This window comes from Catharus ustulatus, chromosome 2, assembly GCF_009819885.2.
Source record: "Catharus ustulatus isolate bCatUst1 chromosome 2, bCatUst1.pri.v2, whole genome shotgun sequence".
Lineage (NCBI taxonomy): Eukaryota > Metazoa > Chordata > Aves > Passeriformes > Turdidae > Catharus > Catharus ustulatus.
Genome location: NC_046222.1, coordinates 30,358,745 through 30,378,614, shown reverse-complemented (window position 1 = coordinate 30,378,614; position 19,870 = coordinate 30,358,745). Strand labels below are relative to the sequence as shown.

Here is a 19,870-nt window from a genome sequence, read left to right as displayed (position 1 = left end):
CAAATAAATCAAATTATCTTGAGTATTCTTATTTATTACTTGTGAACTTCAGCTAAGAGTACCAGACAAGTTGTAAACAGTATAAAGACAGAAAAAAAGATACAGGTCTGATGATAAAGCATTTGCAATCAAAGTAATGTTTTTTTTCAGAAGCAAACACTTTATTAATATATTTGTTAATTAATGAAAACAAAATCTCAGAACAGTCCATTCTTGGAAAAAATTTCACTGTATTTGTCAGTACTTGAAAAGGATTAACACAGTTATTTTTAAAATGCTTACATTGATAAGGGATGTTTCCATTTACCATTGTCTATTCCACAAACAATCCCCAGTCAGCTAATACAATAAGTAAAATAAAAATGTTCCCATAAACAAGAACAGTTTGAAGAGTATGCAAAAGGTATATGTATTTTGTATAGTTAATAATGTCAGTAAATTTTAGAAAATTGGTATAAATTTTCTAATTATGAGAACCTGAAATAGATAGAATTGTTACATTGCTCTTAAGAATCTACTTTAGGCCTTTTCACTACCCCACATCATGTTGCTTCTAACTCTTGCTTTTGCTGTAAAGCAAATTGATACCTAAAGTTCAATTTCAAGTAGAAAGTACAGTCCTATAACAGCTCTACTCCTCTGCTTGGATGGTAAATATTTGCAAATATAGGGAGAGAACCAGGTTTAGGATCCACAGAAGCTCTTGGAATTCTAGTTGTTCAACCTTCAGAACCTTCTAGAAACCTTTGTGACTCTCCCACACTGCACCCTCTACCATATCTTCAACCCTAGACACTAAAAACAAGAGGATCTTGTCAGAAAAAAGAAGATAATCTGTTCCCAGCTCCCCAGTTACCCTCCCTGTCATGGGGAAGCTTTCCTCTTTCCTCTTATGTCTGAGTTTTGCTGACGAAGCAAAAACAGAACAGAGAAGGCCTTCAGTAAACTTCATTATTAAGTCACTTACCTTTCAACCTACAAATTGTAGCCACCGAGTCTTTCCTAGCACGTGTCTCAATTTATTAGCAAAAGAAAAGAATAGGATTCTTTCCTCTCTTTAAGTTATGTATGGTTTGCCCAGACACCCACAGGATTCCCCAAGACCTATCATAAGATATGAACAAATCTTACAGCTCCAGTTTATTGATTTGCCCTTTCAACAGGACTGTGAGGCTTCTGGAGCAGATAGGAACAGAGGGACTAACAATGTAACAACTCCTCACAAGCTGCTGCCTACTAGAAACTGGCCAGTCACCTTGCTGCCCTGGGACTTGTCACACATCTGCGACCGAGCACTGAGAGCCTTGGAGGAGATCCTCTCCTTACAAGACCAGTTTAAGAATTTCCCTGTCATCAAATGCTGAGGAAAAGATAACAAGAGAAGGAAGGCAAAGGTGTGAGTAAGAGCACCATGTCACCATAGAGGCCCTGAGAATATGGTCATATTTCATGTATCAGGCCTTCCTCTCTCTGCGATCACATCTCTCTTCCTTCTCTTCCATGTGCATTACCAGATGCGGCATTTGATGTCTGGGTTCATTGGGGATCCCCTGGGACACTGGAAGCTCTTGGAAAAGTCCTGGCTATTGCTGACAGGCCCAGAGACACGAAGTGGCAAGGGACTGTGTGGATCTGTGTTCAGGGAGGAGTGGAGCTTCTCTGGATCCTGGTGTCCACACATTGCCTGAAGGGCAGCAAAATAGAAAAGTCAGTTTGGCTGAAAGTCCTCATGTGAACAAGACTAAGGGTTCCTCACGCCTCTGCACATGTCAGAGGGTGCTGGAGTAAATAAGGAAACGTGCATACATGGCTAACAATGGTCAGATTTTCTTCAGATTGTTTTCCCTTTCCTTAAACTTCTCTGTCCCCATTCCAGTCCATGACAAGTCATCTGTACTTTTTCTATACTGCATAGTCCAGAACACAGAAAATTTAGGCCAGCCTGGCTAGGTTCATCTAAAAAGTGGTACTCTATCTAAAAAAGTGGTAAAGATGTCTCAGTGTCTTCAGCTTCTGAAGTGAAATCGATGAGTGCTCATCAACAAGGAGAGCACTTATACAAAATCCCATTACTACTCTAGAGACTCAGGAGAGTATTATATGACTTTACTGGTGTTAAACTGGCAATCGTAGTCCTCATTCTCGCTATTTCAGTCTTTTTTTATCAACAAATGACACAGTAGCTGCCATTTAGCCTCTAAAACACAAATCTTGCCACCAAGACCCAATAAGCTGTTTTTTCATGCACTGCTCTGACTTAACAATGACACAAAACAACTTCCTTTGCACAATTACAGTGATTTATAAGGATGTGATTTTTAAAGCACAGAAATCCAACCATCTATTATGAGGAACATAGCAGCACAGCTATGCATAGCTGCACAGTTTACTGCAGCTTCCCACAGAAATAGCAAACTATGGGTGCATGTACTTCCAGTTCTTGATCTCTAAATAACATTTGAAACTCTTTTTTTCACGATCAGTCACTCAGAGTGATGTGACATCCAGCTATTCACCATAACAGAGAAATGAATGAAGGAAGGGAGGCACAGATACACAACTTTCACAGTCAGATTTCACTTTCCATGTGTAAGATTACTCACAATGGAAGAAAAAGTACTCAGAGGCTGCCAATGCAGCCTGCTATCTCTGGCAGTTGGTCTGCTATGACTTAATTTTGGTGGATTTCAGTGCTTTGCAAAAGATATATTTGTAGACAGGTCTTTTTGTTAGCTTTGAGATCCATAATAGGTTAGGGGCTGTAAATATGAATTTTAGTTTCTAAGTCAGATTCTGAATCTCACAGAAACACTAGTCAGTCTCAGTTCTGTGAATGGGGGGAAGGTGATTGAATATTGAGAAAGACAATCTGTAAGAGTGTGGAAGAAACGGAGAATGAAAAAGACACAGGACTAGCATTCATTACATGAGCAAAACTGAGGTAGAAAAGTTGATCATGTGAAAGTCCAATCTTAGGTAAATCCTTCTCTTCTTTGTGGTTTTTCAACCAATTCTTATAGGCCTGTGGAGAGATAAAATGGATAATCATAAATCTTCCTTAGACAGTAGTGCAAGCTCATGTCTTCTGTCAATGAAATATATCAATCTAAGATATATTTAATAAATTAGCAAGTTTGTATCTCTCTCCTCATTCTGAGGCTCTCTGCTGCTGGCCATGTCCTTAATAGATCTAAAGTGGGAGAACACAACACAATTTCTTTCCTTACCATTTCAGATGCTACTACACAGATACTACCATACATATTGGCACAGGATGTGATAATTATACTATGAAAGAATGAAAATTATTTTCAAAACAAATCACAAATATTTGACTATAAATTAAAGATTTTCTGTCTCCCTATGTCCTTCATGAAAGAATGTAACAAGTACCATATTAGACCTGGAGATCCGCATTACCCTCAGCAGCTGAACTCCTGAAGTACTGCATAAGGAAACAAAAAATTCTCTCTAAAATACTGCTGAAAACATTGCTAGGGAGTCATTTTACTACCACACAAAATTGTGTTTCATGTCTCAGTTTACTTCCTCAAGTATAACATAGGTGTATATACAATAGCATGTTTTTGTATGCTTGATATGAACAGGGACAAGTAAAGGTGGTGAAAGGGAGAATTGAGGCTATGAGCAAAGCCTTGTGAGGAACCTCTCTGCACTAACAAACTGAGGACATGCTGGGCTTATGCTCCACTGGCACAGGTGTGCAAGAAATCTGGAGTTGGAGCGAGATGTGGGAGAGGGGAGCATCACGGTGATCTTGTGTTACGTAGTGAGACTATGACATGGCAGAAGTAAGTACATCACAATACCTGGTAAGCGACAGCAAGCCCTCCAGTGTCAGCTGTATTCTCCAACAGTGTGAAGGTGCCATTGATATTCAAGCTGTAGCTTTCATACTGTTCAACCAAGCAGTCTATAGATCTTTGTAGTGCACTCCTATTACATTCAGGACAGCCCTCAGGCAACACTGTGGGGGAAAAAGTCTTAGAAGTACAGCTATTTATGGCATTCACCTGTGTTCCTCACATTAATCACTGATTCTTCCTAGTAGCCAGCATGGACTGAAATATGTTTTCCTTAAGTTTATCTACCTTAATAATATATGTCTATATTGATGTAAGGACTAAGATTTCAGATCTTCTAAGGGGAAGTACAGTGGAACCTAGAAGAGTAAATGAAGACACCACAGCCAGTACCCACCATAACCATAGAATGAGTGAAGAATTTCATGTGCCATGAAGACCCCGATGGCTCCAAAATTCACAGCGCTGAAAAATAAAGACGAAAAGAGTGCTTTTGAAAAGAAAAAGAGGGCAGAGGATCATTCTTTATAGACACTGAGCACAACTGTGTGTTCCATAGGAGTGTTCTACTCTGGGACCACATGGAAACACTTTCTATGTACTGTCACTCAGGTGTGTAAAAGTGCAAATACAAGTGCAAACTATCCTACCAATGCTTAAAATTGTACTATGGGCTTGTTTTAAAGTATTTGTTGCTAATAAGCCATCATAACAATGAAGAGTCTATGAATGAGAGTCTGCCTTTTTTAGCTGTAATGAAAGGTATTATTGTTGCTGATATATGTCCCTATTGAACCTCTACTGTCTGACTGCTGCACAAACACCAACTGCAATGGTAACCCTTCAAAAGCAGGATGTTTGGAGAAGCAATCTTGCAACTTTTGTCTAGTGAGAAAGGATACATAAAATTGGCAAGGCAAATTAAAATCATTATGTTTTGACTGCAATTACTCTGGTCCAGCATTGGCAATCATGCTACAAGCAAGAGGCTGTCCTAGAGACCTCCAATAGTTCTTTCCAAATGGATTTTCTATGGTTCTAGGCAATGAATTTACAGATACTCTCACAAGGAAGAGAAAACTCAAAATGGATTTGCATTATATGAAATTATCGGCTCATTCTTTGTTCTCATGCACTGATTAACACTGCTGAAGCATGACATTTTTGTACTAGTTCATTATTCTTTCACTGGGAACTCAGTATGAGCGCTGTAACTAATAATTTATAAATTTTACCCAGAGAAGCTGTGGATGCCCCACCCTTGGAAGTGTTCAAGGTCCAGTAGGATGGAGTTCTCAGCAACCTGGTCTAGTGGAAGGCGTCCCTGCCCATGGCAGGGTGGTGGAATAGGTGATTGTTAAAGGTTCCTTCCAACCCAACCTTTTTACAATTCTATGATTCTATAACAATTGTACTGCTTTGCTGAGTTCTTATTTTAAAAATTATCCTCACAGCCACCTGAATTAGGTTTTTCCAGTAAAGTTTAAACTCTGGAGCATCATCTGAGAAAACACTATTGTACCAACTCACCAAAAGCTGATCAGGTTTTACTTATCAGTCTATCCAGCTGAGGTGACAGTGAGAAAAATGTACTTTACTAGCACTGAATACAGAAGGAATAAAAAGGCATAGACACATTTTCACAGAGAAAGAATATAGTGACATCCCATACCACTGAGAAAAAAATTACTTTTCTACTATTCTTTTGAGATTTCCTTTTCTTCATACTATAATAAATTAATTAAATGCTGCAAGCACTAGAAGATCACCATCAAGAAAATAATTAACTTTTCACTGAAACATGCTTCTTTTAAACTTAAGCCTCTTGTCACAATATGAGCTTATTTTTCAGTACAATGGTATTAGGACAAGTATGTATCCACTAGCGGGAAGAAGGACATAGAATTGCATGTTTACTGTCAACTGTTTGGAGTGCTTTTATTATCAGAACAAATATTGCTTAGGAGATCTGTTCCATACGATGAAAGAACAGAACCAGAGAAGGATGGTCTAGAGAGGTGTTGTTATTGTAGGGGAAGACTCAGAATTTAAAATCTATTTGCTTAGTAGAAAGGGTTTCTTAAAAAAAATGAGAGAAGAACTGTGATACAATTGAAGAAGACTTCTGACAAGAAATTGCTCTGTGAGGCTCCTATTTTCTCTGGGTTAGAATCCTTGGAATTTAGAAAATGAGAGGCAAAGGTGAAACGTCTTCTTTGCAGTTAACCTACATGTGACTTCTGCCTCTTTCCTCTGGAGTAACATCTTTGTGTTAGTTCAGTTTGACATAGGTTCTGATTTTGCTTCAGCAGTGTCAATGATTACTCTCTCTCAGACTGCATCAAGCAGTATCAATCTGGCTTTAGAAAAAGCTGGGTTTCCCCCTCTTTCCTGTGTCTTTCTAGGATGAAGTAAGACAAAGATATTATAGAAAAACCACCCACTAAGATTCCTCCTGGAAGCATGGTGCAGCCCAGGGACTACATTCAGCTTGCACCTCTGAAGCCCCTTCATACCTGGGAAACTCCATGCGGAAAAAAGGACTGCGGAACATTCCAGCCGGAAAGACCACTATGTGGTCTCTTATTGAATAGTATGAATGCACACTCCAGGGGTGCACATGCCAGCTAGAAGCAAAATGAAAAGAGAAATTAGAGAATGTATTAACTCCATATTTCACACTTAATCCTTTCCTTCACTGAGTTTGCAAAAATAGTTCAGCTGTTCACACAGCACCAGCAAATGATGAAGTTCATATTATCTAGAGTTACAGGTGTTTTAAATAAATCTTCAGTTGTTTACAGGTGGTCAGAACTAATAACTTTGTTTTCACAGACATGAAGGGATTCTCCCTCACAATTTCCCCGTCAAGAAAATTAGGATTAGTAACCTCCTGTGAAGTCCTGCATAGAATACTCTGCAGGAGGTGTAAGGCCCTAAGTCCATCTGTCAATGCTGCCTTCCTTCTGAGGCATCCTATGTCTTGCCTTTGAGGTGACTCCACCAGCATTCCTGTCATCCCAGGGCTTTGCTGTAGGCTTTGTTAGGAAGTCCAGAAGAATCAGCTATTCCTCTTAATTAAGGGAGCATGGTCAAAAAAGTGGTTTTTTCCAGGGGTTCTGGTGCTCTCTTCACAATGATGGAGTACTTTGGTAGCACTGTTCAGGCTCAATGTAGGACAGGCTGCTAGATTCAAAGTTTCTTTAAAGCAGGATGCAGTGGTACAGATTTGCAGCAACATTCAGAACTGGTGAAAACACATTCAGAGGAACTGAATCCAATTCTGTTCACTGGTTCCTACCTGCCCTTCCTCATCTTCCACAGCAAAAGAGAGATATAGACATAGTTATCACAGTTCTGAGTGACCTGCTCTAACTAATCCTGCTTTGAGCAGGAGGATTGGACTGGTCATCTCCACAGAACATGTCCAAGCTCAGCTGGTTCACAAGTATGTGATTCTGTTATATTTTTCAGATCACTATCTGACTTACTTTTTCTGTGGGTAATGCTGAAGGAGCTTCAGGTAGGAATTTTCCCTCAGTACTTTCAAGCAAGCCACCACATTGAGGAAAAAAGTGTCTTCATTTATCTCCAGCTGAGGGAAGAGACAGGGAGTGCAACTGTCATAGGGCATAAGTGAGGAACAAATTGAACAATTGAGAAAAGGAAAAAATAAGGAAAAAAAAAAAAGTCTCGTGGATCCAAAAAGAGTTAATCAAAACAGAAACCAATGGGATACTTGTAGTTTTTTTCACTCCCTGTTCTAAAGACCTTCAGTGTAAGATACAACAGGAATGTTATCTGAAGGCCAAACAGAACATACAAACAGGTAAAAAATTACTTCTATCAGGCCAGCCAGTCTAAATAGGAGACAGTATAGCCAGCAATATAGAAGCCACTAATAAAGGTTCTCTGGTCCCATATGTTCTCAAAAAAGGAGCAGTAGGAAATGTGCTCCAGAGGCCATAGCCTCTTCTGTAAGCAGACAACATAGCAGTCGATACAGGTAAACTGCCAATAATGAGGTAGGCATGTTTACATTATATAGCTCACATTCTGGTATTCCAGGTTCACTTTGTCAGTCTGGAGTATGTGAGCTGGATAACCAATCTCCACTTGTAGTTTGGATACCTAAAATAATAAAAAACAAACAAACATAAAGAAACTTGATCAACAGAGGTTTTACATTCTGGAAATCAAAAGGCTATTTCTAACCAATGTACGCATGATCTGTCAGTCAGCCCTTGAAAAAGGACATCTACTCTGTTTCAAGAAGACATGTTGTCCTGCTGCTCTGCTTTTTCAACTCTACTACCTGAGGCCTAATGTTGTTCTATTCTTTGTATTGCCTTCTGCCATTCACCTTTTATAGCTTTTAACCTTACTAGATGTATAAAATTGAATTTTTATCTCAATAAAATTAATTCAGAGTATTCATGGACAGACAAAAACTGAGCCTCTCTATGCCTACACATCAGCGTATGTACCCATGTATGCTGGCACTTATAAAACCACCTTTGATTTTCAGTATGACTAATGCATCTATTTAAGACTGTGTGTCTGTAGGAATATGTAAAGGAGCAGGTCTCTTCCATTCCTTCTCCAAAGGCTTCAGGGAAAAGAAGGCCTCAGTAATTTCTGCCTTCTGCACGCACCAAGGCTTTAGCATTTTGGCGACTCTGTTCATCCATCCATTCCACCTGATCAAGGCGGTCACAGAGGGCATCTTGGATCACAGAGAACATCTGCTCAGCCTGCCATGGAGAAAAGAAGTCATGGTCACACAACTGCACAAAACCACTGCTCACTCTTAGCTACTATCTTCCCACATTCTAGCAATTCAACCACAGAGTAACTGGGGCAAAATTCCTTTTCTTGTGTGTGTGGTGAAAGAGAAGATTTCAGTTTCTACAGTGATTTAATCTTCAGTTATTTGGCATTCACTTTTTCCTCACAGGGCTCACCGTTCTCTCCCACATACCTTTTCATCTGGCCTCTCACAGTAATTAAGAGGGAGACAGTTCTTTCTCATACAATAATGAATAATTGCCCCTCTTCTTGAGCGAAATGAAAATCCAGTATCCACAAGTATTTCTTGCTAGTGTCTCCCTTTCCAAAATTAGGGCAAACCTTCTCAAAATCATGCTTTATGCATTAAAATTTACACTTCACTATGTGCAGCCTTGCCACCTTATAGACTTCAAACTCTTCTCAAAACCTGGCACTACACTAACTTACTTCAATAAAAGAAGGAACTCTGACCATCACAGGATGAAAAGAAAATCTTGTCCACACTGCAGTCAGGTGTTCTTTTTACTGTGGATCCATTCAGAATGTTTTTGTATGATTGCTTAGTCTTTGCTATTGAAAATCTTATTGATATATCACACTGGTGATGAATACTGTTAACACTAGCTGTTATTCCAGGGAACACACAGAGATTGCATGCATTCGTAGGACTGTCCTATCTATTGGTGCTGCACATATGACTTTTCTAACAGTTGAGATAAAGATATAGCTGGTATTTAGCATTGATTATTCTAGAATGACATCAATGCCTTGTTCTGACATATTCCCAAAAAAGGAGAGGAAGTGCATAAGCAGAAGAACAAAAGGCAGGAAACCTACAGATGATTTTGCTGCCTTGATGTGGTCTTAAGGTGGTATGTCAAAAAAAGAAAGAGGTGAAGCTGAACTCTGCTAGGGGGTTTAAGATGATGAATACCTACAAATTTCTTGGTCTGCTCAGGGAAAATTTCTTGCACAAACATCTTCCCCAGAACTGCCTCAAAGAAAGAGCTGGTATCAGTCAAGCACTTCCTCCATCGCTCAGCTGGGATCTGCAGGAACAAAGAAGTAGAGACACATGAGAGCGAGGACAAAGAACTAAGAAATCAGTAAAGTGATATGTAGATGTGTGGACAGTAGCACTGTCTAAAAATGACAGCAGAGAATGAGCAATGTGGTTCTGTGTTAGCTACCACTTAGTAAACATTTCTAGTAAAACACATATTTCCTTATGATATATTCCACTTACTTTTCCTCAAGATGCAAATTTGTATGTTAGCAGAGAAAAAGCCATAGAAGAAAGTTTTCCCTACTCCATGACTCAGTGCACTCAGCTCTGTAAAATTCCGAGTGTCACGTCTATTCACACATTTCTTTTGCGAAAAGAAGCACTTAATGACCACGGGAGGGTAGTTTTTCCCCCCAAATCTAACAAACTCCATCCGTCTAAGGTATCAAGAGAACATTCAGAAGGAATCACCTACAGTGTTCAGTTGTTGTGGAGGCTGAAGAAGCTGATAAAAGGTTAACTCACCATTCTAGATCCCATTTTTCCATAAAGGATCTTATACAGCTCCAGGCGTGCATCTTGGAATTGGCTGTCCAGGGCTGGGGAGAGATTCCCAACCAGACAAACAATCATATAAATGTGAAGGACCCTGTAGACAGAAGATTGAAGGATGGTCACCATAAACACAGAAGCAAGGCAAGCATCAGAGGAGTAAGCTGAGGCAGAGAAATCCTAGGAACCTGAACAACAATCAAGTACTCTGAATGGAATATACCTGGGGCTACTAAAGGAGGATGATTGACATGAGTCAACTAAAGAAACTCCCCAAAACACTGTGGAGACTTAAGGGATAACTTCCTGATGGGGCACAGTACTCTTCATGGAAAGCTGGAGAAGGATACTTTTTAGGACTGGGTGAAACATATAGAATATTATGAGAGGCCTGTGGGATTATGTAAGATTTATGATGACATATTTATGTCATCTTTATTGACATGGCAAGGACCAAAGGCAGGGAAAGGGAAGGATCATAGTGGATTGGGAGAATATATGTGGGAAAATGGAGAGGAAAGCCAGTAAGAGGGAATGGTTGAATGTAAACTTGTGCTAGCCAGGGTGTCTGCCTGACTGAGCTCTGCACATGGTAACCAGGATATGTCCTTCTGTTTTATTAAATACTATTGTTAAGTAACATTCTACTCACTGTGTGTGAAGATGGAACTGAATGCTGGAGAGATGACAAGTTTGAGAGTTGAATACTGGAGGGACTTTGGATCCAGCTAGCTTCTGGAGAGAGCAGCAATCTGAGAGCTGGCTATTGGAAATACTAGTAGTTGGGAGCAGCTACTGAAGAGACCTGATATAGGTGTGTTTGTAAGAGGAAGACACCAGAGTACCAACAATCAAAGTAGGGCTAAAAGACTCATGGGCTCTTATATTCATGTGATATATCCAAGTGGACACCAGGGGATCTTGGTCAGCTTCTTGACAGACTAAATACCCATGACCAGTTATTGGAGTGAGCCACATCATGCATGTGCACACATATTTCATAGTATATGTAGTTTCATAGTATAGACCAATCCTGATCATCTGGAGCTGAGGAATAGGATCAGTCTGGGTTCATGTTGGTATGAGTGCTACAGGTGGATAGGTGCCAGTCAAGACACTATGTTCCCTCTCTGTGTGACACACATAAATATATTACTTTATTTTATACGTGTATTTATACATGGTGCATGCATATGCAAACCTATTGGGAATATATGCTAATCCATAGCACTGGCCAAACCTGTGGGTATAAAGCCCCAGCAGCCTTGCAATGGTTAGACTACTGAATTCATCAGCCTCTAAGACAGCAGCCTCTAAGCTATTGAACTTACAGTATTTGAAGAAAATATTTCTTGGGGCAACCATAGATATTGACTCCTACCTTTCCTTGTTACCTTTCCTCATCCATTTCTCGATGAGCTGTGACATGTTGCTTAAGTAATCCATGTCATGCACTGCAATCGGTTGAGAGAGGTTCATTGGCATAGAATAGAAGACAGCATTGAGACATGCCAGCCAGTCAATAGCAGGTGCCTTTTCCTGCAAGTAAAACAAAACTTACATGCTGAACTATGAAACTAAAATGGCTCACAAGAAACAATAGAGAAACCAGGATAGTCTTCCTAATAGTGTCTAAGAGATACTTTCAACAAGTTAAATTGTTTGTATAATGTGCATCTTGAAGAGGATAATTTACTTTTTTTAAAAGGAATTAGCACTGGAGAGGGGAGAGAGTTGTGGCCTGAAAAAAACTCTGTCGGTTAAAAACCCTAAGTTACTGGGTTATTTAAAGCTCAACAGGCTCCAAGTGCAATTTGCAAGACAATTGCATTTAAACACAGTGTCTCATATCTCTTTTGATCTGGATCTTCAGAATGAGGACATAAATGCCACATGTAACTGTGTTGCTCAAGCTTTAAGGCATGGATACCTGTAGCTCCCTAATGGTAGTGCGAAAGAACAGCATCCCCCTCTGTCGTCTTTTCTGCAGTGGAGTGACAAATTGCTGGAGGTTAGAGATGAAGGACAAGGTCAGGGAAAAGGAATCAGAAGGACCATCCTCTGTCCATCCAAGTAGGACTCCCAGTTTCTTCAAATATGAAAGATACACACGGAGAACCTGCAACACAGAGCATATGACCAATGGAAGATCCATGACCGAAAATTATTCACTCCATCCATCCATCCATCCATCCATCCATCCATCCATCCATCCATCCATCCATCCATCTTGACCATATAAACATCAGTCTTTCAAAACTACTGCAGATCCACCCCATCCCTAAAACTGTTTTCTTGCTGCAACATCCTTATGTAATTATTCATGAGGAATACACTTTGCCATGTACAGTTCCTCTCTCACTGAAGAACTCTGAATTCCCAAAAGATTATTTTTTCCACAGTTCACGAGTCAGAAGAGAGAAATTCGTGGTATAATGAGCCAGTATTTTAATGGAGAGAAAATGTCAACTTCTTGTTTCTATCTTCATGAAGTTTCAGAGAAATGCTTGTGATAGCTCAGGGGTTTTTTTGAGGACTTTTCTAAAAGACTCAGATTGAGAAACTGACATAACTCAGTTTTTATGAAGTTCAGAAATTACAAAGTTCATTTTGTTACAATGTCCCAAGGTTAAAGAGCTTCTTCCTCCAATGTATGTTCAAACACTTTAAAGTAAGTTTTAAAATGCTAGCTATGCCTCCCTACAATACACAAATTTTGTTATAAAGCCTTATTTTGGACAAAAACTATTTTTAAAAAACATTCATTCAAGGCAAAAGCTAAAAGAAATCCCAGGTTCAGACAACTTAGCAAATACAAATTAACATTATAACATTCTGTTTCTATACCAGAAGTTTTAAACCTGGCATCTAAAATGGGTTACATTTTACAGTCTATCCATTGGAAAAGTTGAGTTTCATAAAGAATTCCTTCTGGAGGCATTTTTAGAGGTCACTGACCGTAACCCATGGAAACAGACCACTCTGAACCAGGAGGCAATTCAAGGAGATCCCTGCATCAAATAGCTATTTTTACCTTTCTTCAGCCTCTGATATGTTACCTCAAGATAATTTTTCTCTTTGAATTCACTCTCAAGTGGAATATCAAACTCAGGATGGTCGATCTGCAAAAAGGAGTAAAGAAAAAACTATTTTCAGAAACATTGCAAATGTGAGGATATTTTGGTAATTTCTGCATCATGGAATTTGAAATGCTATTAACTTGCTTTTACTTTTGGAAAATGTTTGCTAAATTCTTCAGAGAAGGATATAGGTTTAACTTCTGCAAGCCTTGGTCTGACTCTTTACTCACAATGCTTCCTTGATAATGGTCTTTCTTTAGCACTCACCTGAATAATATTGGTCTTGGGGTCAAAAGGACTAGGTCCCACATGGACTCTAAAAAATGGAAAGGTGCTATAGTTGCTCATGAGAATCTGAAGAGTTTCATTAAAATCTTTTGTTTCCCTCACACCTGTGTTATGCCATCCACCAACCTAGAGAAAGACAGAAATACTGCAAATGAGAAAAACTGGTTGGATACGTATTTACTTTTTTTTTCTTTTACACCTATAAGTTCAGTCATTCTGATAACTGAGAAGCAACAGAACAAAGAGCACCCAGGGAAACTTGGGAAGCGCTCTACATACCCTCCTGGCTTTAAAATGACCTGACACCTTCCCCTAAGCAAAGCAATGAACTGCAAAATGACACAAGGAAATGGAATTGTAATTAGCAACAGAGTAACGTGTGCAGGAAAACTGCTGGATAAGCAGGAGACAGGAAATAGGTCTCATTTTTCTAAAGTCATCCAAAAAACCAAAAAGGGATCAGTGAATACAGATTCCACCTCCCTTACAAGCAGATTTACAGGTGGGCCTGTAGTCACTGTTCCTTTTGCTGGAAGGTTCTGCATCCTCTTTTCACACAGGGCATAAATGCTCTTTGATGAAAGGAAGATGTCCAACCCTCCCTGGCACCAAGAGGAGTGTCCAAGAATGGAAAGAGAAGGATTTTCTCCTTTAAACAACCTACCCTGAAAACCTTGACTACTGAATGATCGTCTGGTTTATACATAAAAATTTCATCCATCTGGAAGATGTTCCCCAATGTGTGAGGCAGATCCTACTGAACCAAGCTTTTGAGGTCAAACATGATCCCTCTTTGTAGACTTGGTTTTTTTACCATCCTTAAGTAATACATAAGGTTATGAGGAGAAATTCAAGTACCTGACGTCAGAAAATCAATTACTGAAATAGCATTTCAAGCTAGAAGATTTATCACTTAGAAGTTGTAGTGTGAATCATGACTAGGGTCAGATTCTAGAAAAGTTACATCACGAAGGGGTCAATATGACGCTGCCTGCGAACTTTCGTTCTCCCTGCAGGAATTCTCTTGCTGAGGGAGAGGGAACAGCACAAACATTCACCTGATTTAGGAGGTCTTTCAATGGCTGAGCTCCTTGGGATTCTATTCGTTCAGTATCCATGCAGGAACGATAAAATTGTATTGCTTTCTCTTTGGCTGAGCCTCTTACCCCAAATTGTGAACTTTCTGAGGAAAGTAGATTTAAAATTTTAAAAAGCAATTAAAAAAGAAGTTGGGACAGTATTAGAGCAAAGAACAGTTCTAAGAAAATACTGTACTTTGATCCAGAACTTTTTAACAAATACATCCACACTTCCCACAGTGACCCAAAGCAAGGGCCTTTCTAGTGCCGTGACTCTTCCTGAGGTCAAATATGTGAGTTTCTTTGCATTGAAACAGAAGCACAACAGGAAGTTGGTGCATATCTTGGCTTCAGGCCCCCACGGAGACAGGACACATCACCAGAGTGCACATTCAGACTAGCACAGCAACAATGGCCTGCTTTGACAAGGTAACAAGGTTTGGGGTGCTGTCAGAATTTTAAAGCCTGACTTTCATCTGTTACAGTTGGCAAGAGGAACTAAAATGTTTAAAATGCAGCTACTGTAACATGACATGCTCAAAAAGTAAATCTGTACCTGTAATAACAGAAGAACGAAGAGAGGGGACTCAGTCCCTGTTAGGAATGATTGTGCTCTCAGTTACTACTACTGTCAGCTCTGATCGAGGCAGATGCCGAAGGTAACACACCAATCATCTGTCCCTACCTAAAAGCCTTTTCAGGATCAACAGGTTTTCTTCCAGCAACACATCAAATACATTTAATGATTCTTCTCTGGCTCTGCTTGACTGTTTGCCTTCCCATCTGCTACAGGCATATTTGTAGAAGTTCTCACAGGGGTTTACAGTGTCATTCCTAGAATTCAGAAGTCTTTCCAACAGAGCAAGATCTGACTCAGCATCACAGGATCCTGAAGAGGAAGCAAATAAGAGAGAACTGAGAAGTGACAATGGAGAGTGAGAACAATTACAAACAAAAATCTTTTAGGGGACATTTATCCCAAAGGACTTATTTTTGGCACAAGCTGCTTTGCATGCAGTGTTGAATTCCTTGTAAGGTATTGCTGTATGTGGAGGAAGTATTTTCTCTTTCACATCCCAGGAAGATTGTTTGTAGTATCTAGGCAGCCACAGGTTGGATTATTCTGCCTTCTCTTTCCTCTGAATCAGCCAAATTTAGCCACATGATAAACAAGAAGCAACTGATGGTGTCAATACACGACACAAGAGGACGTAGCACAGAGAAAGTAATGGGATAAAATTAAAACATGTTTTTTTCAAGCATGGGAAACATTTCTCAGCAATGATATTTGTCAAAAGAGGCCAAGGACTTTCTAGAATATCTTGCTTTGATCTATAATTTTCTTTTTCTAAACTGCTTGAAATCACTGGGTATACATTGTAATTTTAGTTCAGTATCTTACATCAACATCAGATCAATTATTTACTGAAATAATCCACCTGTAAATCAAGGTAAGACTTCCCATACAATGATTTCAAAGTAGACATGGGAGAAGGTAAGCAGAGTGGAAATGGACTAGATCTAAACAGTTTTTCCTTGGTCTCTGCAGTGAACCATCTCCAATACACAACAAGAGCTAAAGAAAAAAGCTAGGTAAAGGTTCAAGAGTGCCTTTTTTGGAGCAAGGAATGTCACCAATATAAATGCACCTTCTATATTGAGCTTTCTATATGCAGAGACATTCACATGGACCATTCTGCAGATAGTTCTTCAGCAAATTTGGAAGGCAAATTCGTATTTCTGGTCTATACTTACAGCTTCTCTATTAGCAAGAAACTAACTTTTGCTTTTACTCTATGACTGCACTAATCTGTGCTAGAAAACCAGAACTAGACTTAAGTCAGAGATAGAAAGGCAAAGGAGGAGCTCCAAGTCCCAGATTCAGTTCAGTTTCTTGACTACAGACAAGGCAGAACACAATGATGGGGTGCAAGACAACATAAGGCTGTTCTCCCTCAAAATTAGGCTCAGGCATATTAAATAGCAGGCAAAGGAGGATAGGTGTGGAGGATCTTTCCCCACTGTGACTCAAGGAAGAGGTAGAAAAATGTATCTTTTTGATGAAAGGTGTTATGATTACTGGAGATTCTGAAAGTCTGGTTCTTAATACTGATCAGTGGGGGTATGTAAGAGAGAAACGGATCTTTAAAATGGGGTGGATGAGGAAGAATGGAAAAGGATATCTCATACCTAGAGCACAAGTCATCACGAGGTAGGTGATAAGCAATGTAAAGCCAAGGATGGTACTGAGAAGAAGTGCACACAGAAGTAGGCTTTTCCCCTGAAGGCATCGTTCTTTCTTTGCATCTGTTCTCAGCTCCTGGTCACAGGTCTAAAGAGACAGAAAAAATAAAGAAAGAAAATTTCATTTTAAGGTTAGCACTAATAACATACTCCACCTCCCACCTAAGCTACTAGAAAATCATTCACAGAACTAGTGCCAAAGCACCAATAATCATCTACATGACTGTGCTCCCACAGGCTTTCTCACTTCTTAATTTCCCTGTCTTTTCAAGCTGTAACTATTGCACAGTGTTATGAATTACTCACTGAAAATCCAGCTTGCTATGAGAAGACTTCCATGGTTCATTCTGGTTTATGGAATCACCTTGCATATATTTCCTGAAGATATCAAAGCCTTTTTGAGTCTATAAAGCTAATCATAGGATGGCTAGGACTGGTGGTCCTTTATTCTGCCAGAATCTGGCAATCTGAGCACTAATTTCAGATCTCTCCTCAAGAAATGAAGTACTGCATCCTAAGCTCTCTAGTCAGTTCAAATGAGAGAAAAGATTTGTTCTATTCTACCAACTGGAGTAAAGTGTATATTGCTGAGTAGATCTTACATAGAGACAGGTTTTATCTCACTTAAATTTAGTTTTGCTCACAATCTAGGTGTGTTTTTTAGTCCATGGAACAGGCTAGGGACCTAATGAGTACACCTTCCATTTCAGATATCTGTTTTGGAGTTATTTGTCCTTTTCTCTGTTGGCTGCAAAGGAAGCTAGATGACTACCATAGGATACACCCTTTTAATCTACCTGAATACAGTTAGATAAGATGACATTTTCTCTCTTTCTGCATACTTTAATGTACATGAGACTGGAGAGCAGCAGTTTATGAAAGAACAGACATGGGAATGCATGCTGGTAATATATAAGGAAAAGAAATAACTGGAAAAAATGAGAAGTGGAATGACTGAATAAGAGTATACAGTGAGAAAAGGGAGGCAGAAGAGGGGAAAAACCTAGAAGATAATGGAAAACCTCAGCTGTAGCAAACAAGCACAAAATCTTACAGCTGAGAAAGCTGATGGAAGTGCTACTGGGAAGGTCCTACACATCACTGTCAAGGCCTGGCCTGTACTGTTCCCACAGGCTCAAATTTAGCTCCCTGTTCTGTCCTGGTTCTTTAATAAAAGAAATCTGTTTGAGAAACCTTGTCAGGCATTGGAAATCTTTGAGGAAAGGCAAGAAGCAGACTTGGTGCACATGCCCACTTCTTCACGTGCCATTTGCAGCCCTCCTGCAGAGTCTCCATCTGAGCTCTGCTGCAATGGCAGCCATGCCTTTGTCTGGACAGGCATCCCATCAAACTGGATCCTGACCATCACTTACAGACTTGATTCTGCAGGTTTGCCCTTGGACCTGCCTCCTCACAAGGGACTTGCCTGGCAATCTACACTCTTGGTTGACCCTGGGCACTGTCACCAGGCCTGCCTTACACCCCATATGCCCATACTGGGGGATGCACTCCTTGCTTTTTAAGCAATTGCTTCTTGCCTGCCTTGTCATGACTCTCATGTTCCAGATTGTCACCTCTTCTGCCTTTGCTACTCCCTTACATGCAACAGCTAAACTGCATTTGTCACCACACTCAGTAGCTCTGTTCTTTGTCACAAAATTAGGAAACATGGATCTTGACAAAAATCACAAGAAATGGAGCAAAATCTTACAGGAATTATGTCCCAGTATATGTCTCTTCACCTAAGGGAGCGTTAAGAAAATGAATGAGTTTGCTGTTAATCATCTGAATTATTATACTATGTACAACTTCTGCACAAAAACATTAATAGAAGAGAAAACGAAAATAAGCAATACAAAAACAGACCTCATAATTTTATAATCTTTCAAATATGCATTTTATTCAGTCTTTAATAAAAGCCTCTGAAAGGCTTACTCAGCTCCTGGAAATTACTGACAGGAGTTGAGTGCCTAATGTTCTCCTCCTTTAAAATCCTATTCTCCTAACTTCTTCAGGCAGGATACAGAATAATCAAATGGAGAACAAGTGCATACAACTGACATTAGAAGTTACTAAATACAGAACATGGTCATACTGGTAAAGTACAATATAGAAACTACAAAGGAGGAAATCCAAATTCCTTTCATAAGTCCCTGTAGCAAAACACTTGTTTTGCTCCTGCAGTAAAAATAAGTGTCACAAAAGAATGACAGGGAAGTGAGTGAAAGAAAATTAGCTTAGTGGATAAAGGAAATAGAAAAACTGTTCTTTGGCATGCAAGCCTTCACCTCTCACCATTTAGGAAAGAGTGAATGATTTACATTCACAATTCTCCTGACTTCTCTGTTGAAATAAACTTCTTGTTTTTCACATGGAAAATCTGGTCTATTCCTACCACAAAATAACAACACTTTTGCAATTGTTCAATTTGTAATCAGAAGATATCAGTTTCTCGCTTTTGAGTAATAAACAGCATGACTGTGGAGATACTAACAAGAAACTGTAGGTTCAAGACTGTAGGTTCAATTTCTTATGAATTTTTGGTTAACAGCTTGTTTCAGGCTATGCATGATGTTTATTTTGAGATGCAAAACGCATCATATAACAGATTTTTAAAAATCTCTAAGAGAAACAGCACTGCCCCCCCTCAAGTCTCCATTGTGAAACAACTAGAGAAGTACCTGGCTGAGAGCAGCACGCCCAAAATAATAACATAGCACAAAATAAATGACAGGGGATTGGAAATTGTTTGTGGACCTCTATGTAGAAACTGGATTATGGTCTGTGTTATGCAAACCATAAGCATAAAATAGTTCTTCAAACACTTTAAATGTCTTTCTAATCTTACCTCTGTAACTGGGGTGGGATTTGAGAGAAATTGTGGAACTACAGAAACAGAGAAAAAAGAGGAGGGCAGTCATGTTTAGTTCTCCTTTATGTCTTTTTCATGACAACAGCTTAAACAAATCCAGACAGACAAATAGCTGCTTTTTCAATACTCTCACA

The 19,870-nt window shown here is 39.4% G+C and overlaps 1 protein-coding gene across 6 annotated transcripts in view; it reads right to left on the bottom strand.

The window, feature by feature from the left end:
• Positions 1-223: 223 nt before the first annotated feature.
• The window catches only part of KEL (Kell metallo-endopeptidase (Kell blood group)), a 38,880-nt gene continuing 19,233 nt past the window's right edge, over positions 224-19,870 (bottom strand). For 5 of the 6 annotated variants that reach the window (XM_033053038.1, XM_033053035.1, XM_033053034.2 and 2 more), the window contains 17 exons: positions 16,811-16,952; positions 15,306-15,509; positions 14,600-14,724; positions 13,521-13,667; positions 13,233-13,295; positions 12,104-12,292; positions 11,555-11,712; positions 10,147-10,270; positions 9,554-9,664; positions 8,480-8,578; positions 7,878-7,955; positions 7,316-7,419; positions 6,341-6,451; positions 4,222-4,289; positions 3,831-3,988; positions 2,927-3,022; positions 224-1,684 (listed from right to left, as the gene is read on the bottom strand). In XM_033053038.1, coding sequence (XP_032908929.1) covers positions 1,508-1,684; positions 2,927-3,022; positions 3,831-3,988; positions 4,222-4,289; positions 6,341-6,451; positions 7,316-7,419; positions 7,878-7,955; positions 8,480-8,578; positions 9,554-9,664; positions 10,147-10,270; positions 11,555-11,712; positions 12,104-12,292; positions 13,233-13,295; positions 13,521-13,667; positions 14,600-14,724; positions 15,306-15,509; positions 16,811-16,952 — 2,154 coding nt within the window. In that variant the 3' untranslated portion in view covers positions 224-1,507. Of the gene's footprint in view, positions 1,685-2,926; positions 3,023-3,830; positions 3,989-4,221; positions 4,290-6,340; positions 6,452-7,315; positions 7,420-7,877; positions 7,956-8,479; positions 8,579-9,553; positions 9,665-10,146; positions 10,271-11,554; positions 11,713-12,103; positions 12,293-13,232; positions 13,296-13,520; positions 13,668-14,599; positions 14,725-15,176; positions 15,510-16,810; positions 16,953-19,870 lie in introns of those variants that run through there. The other variant, XM_033053039.2, reaches the window with a different exon arrangement.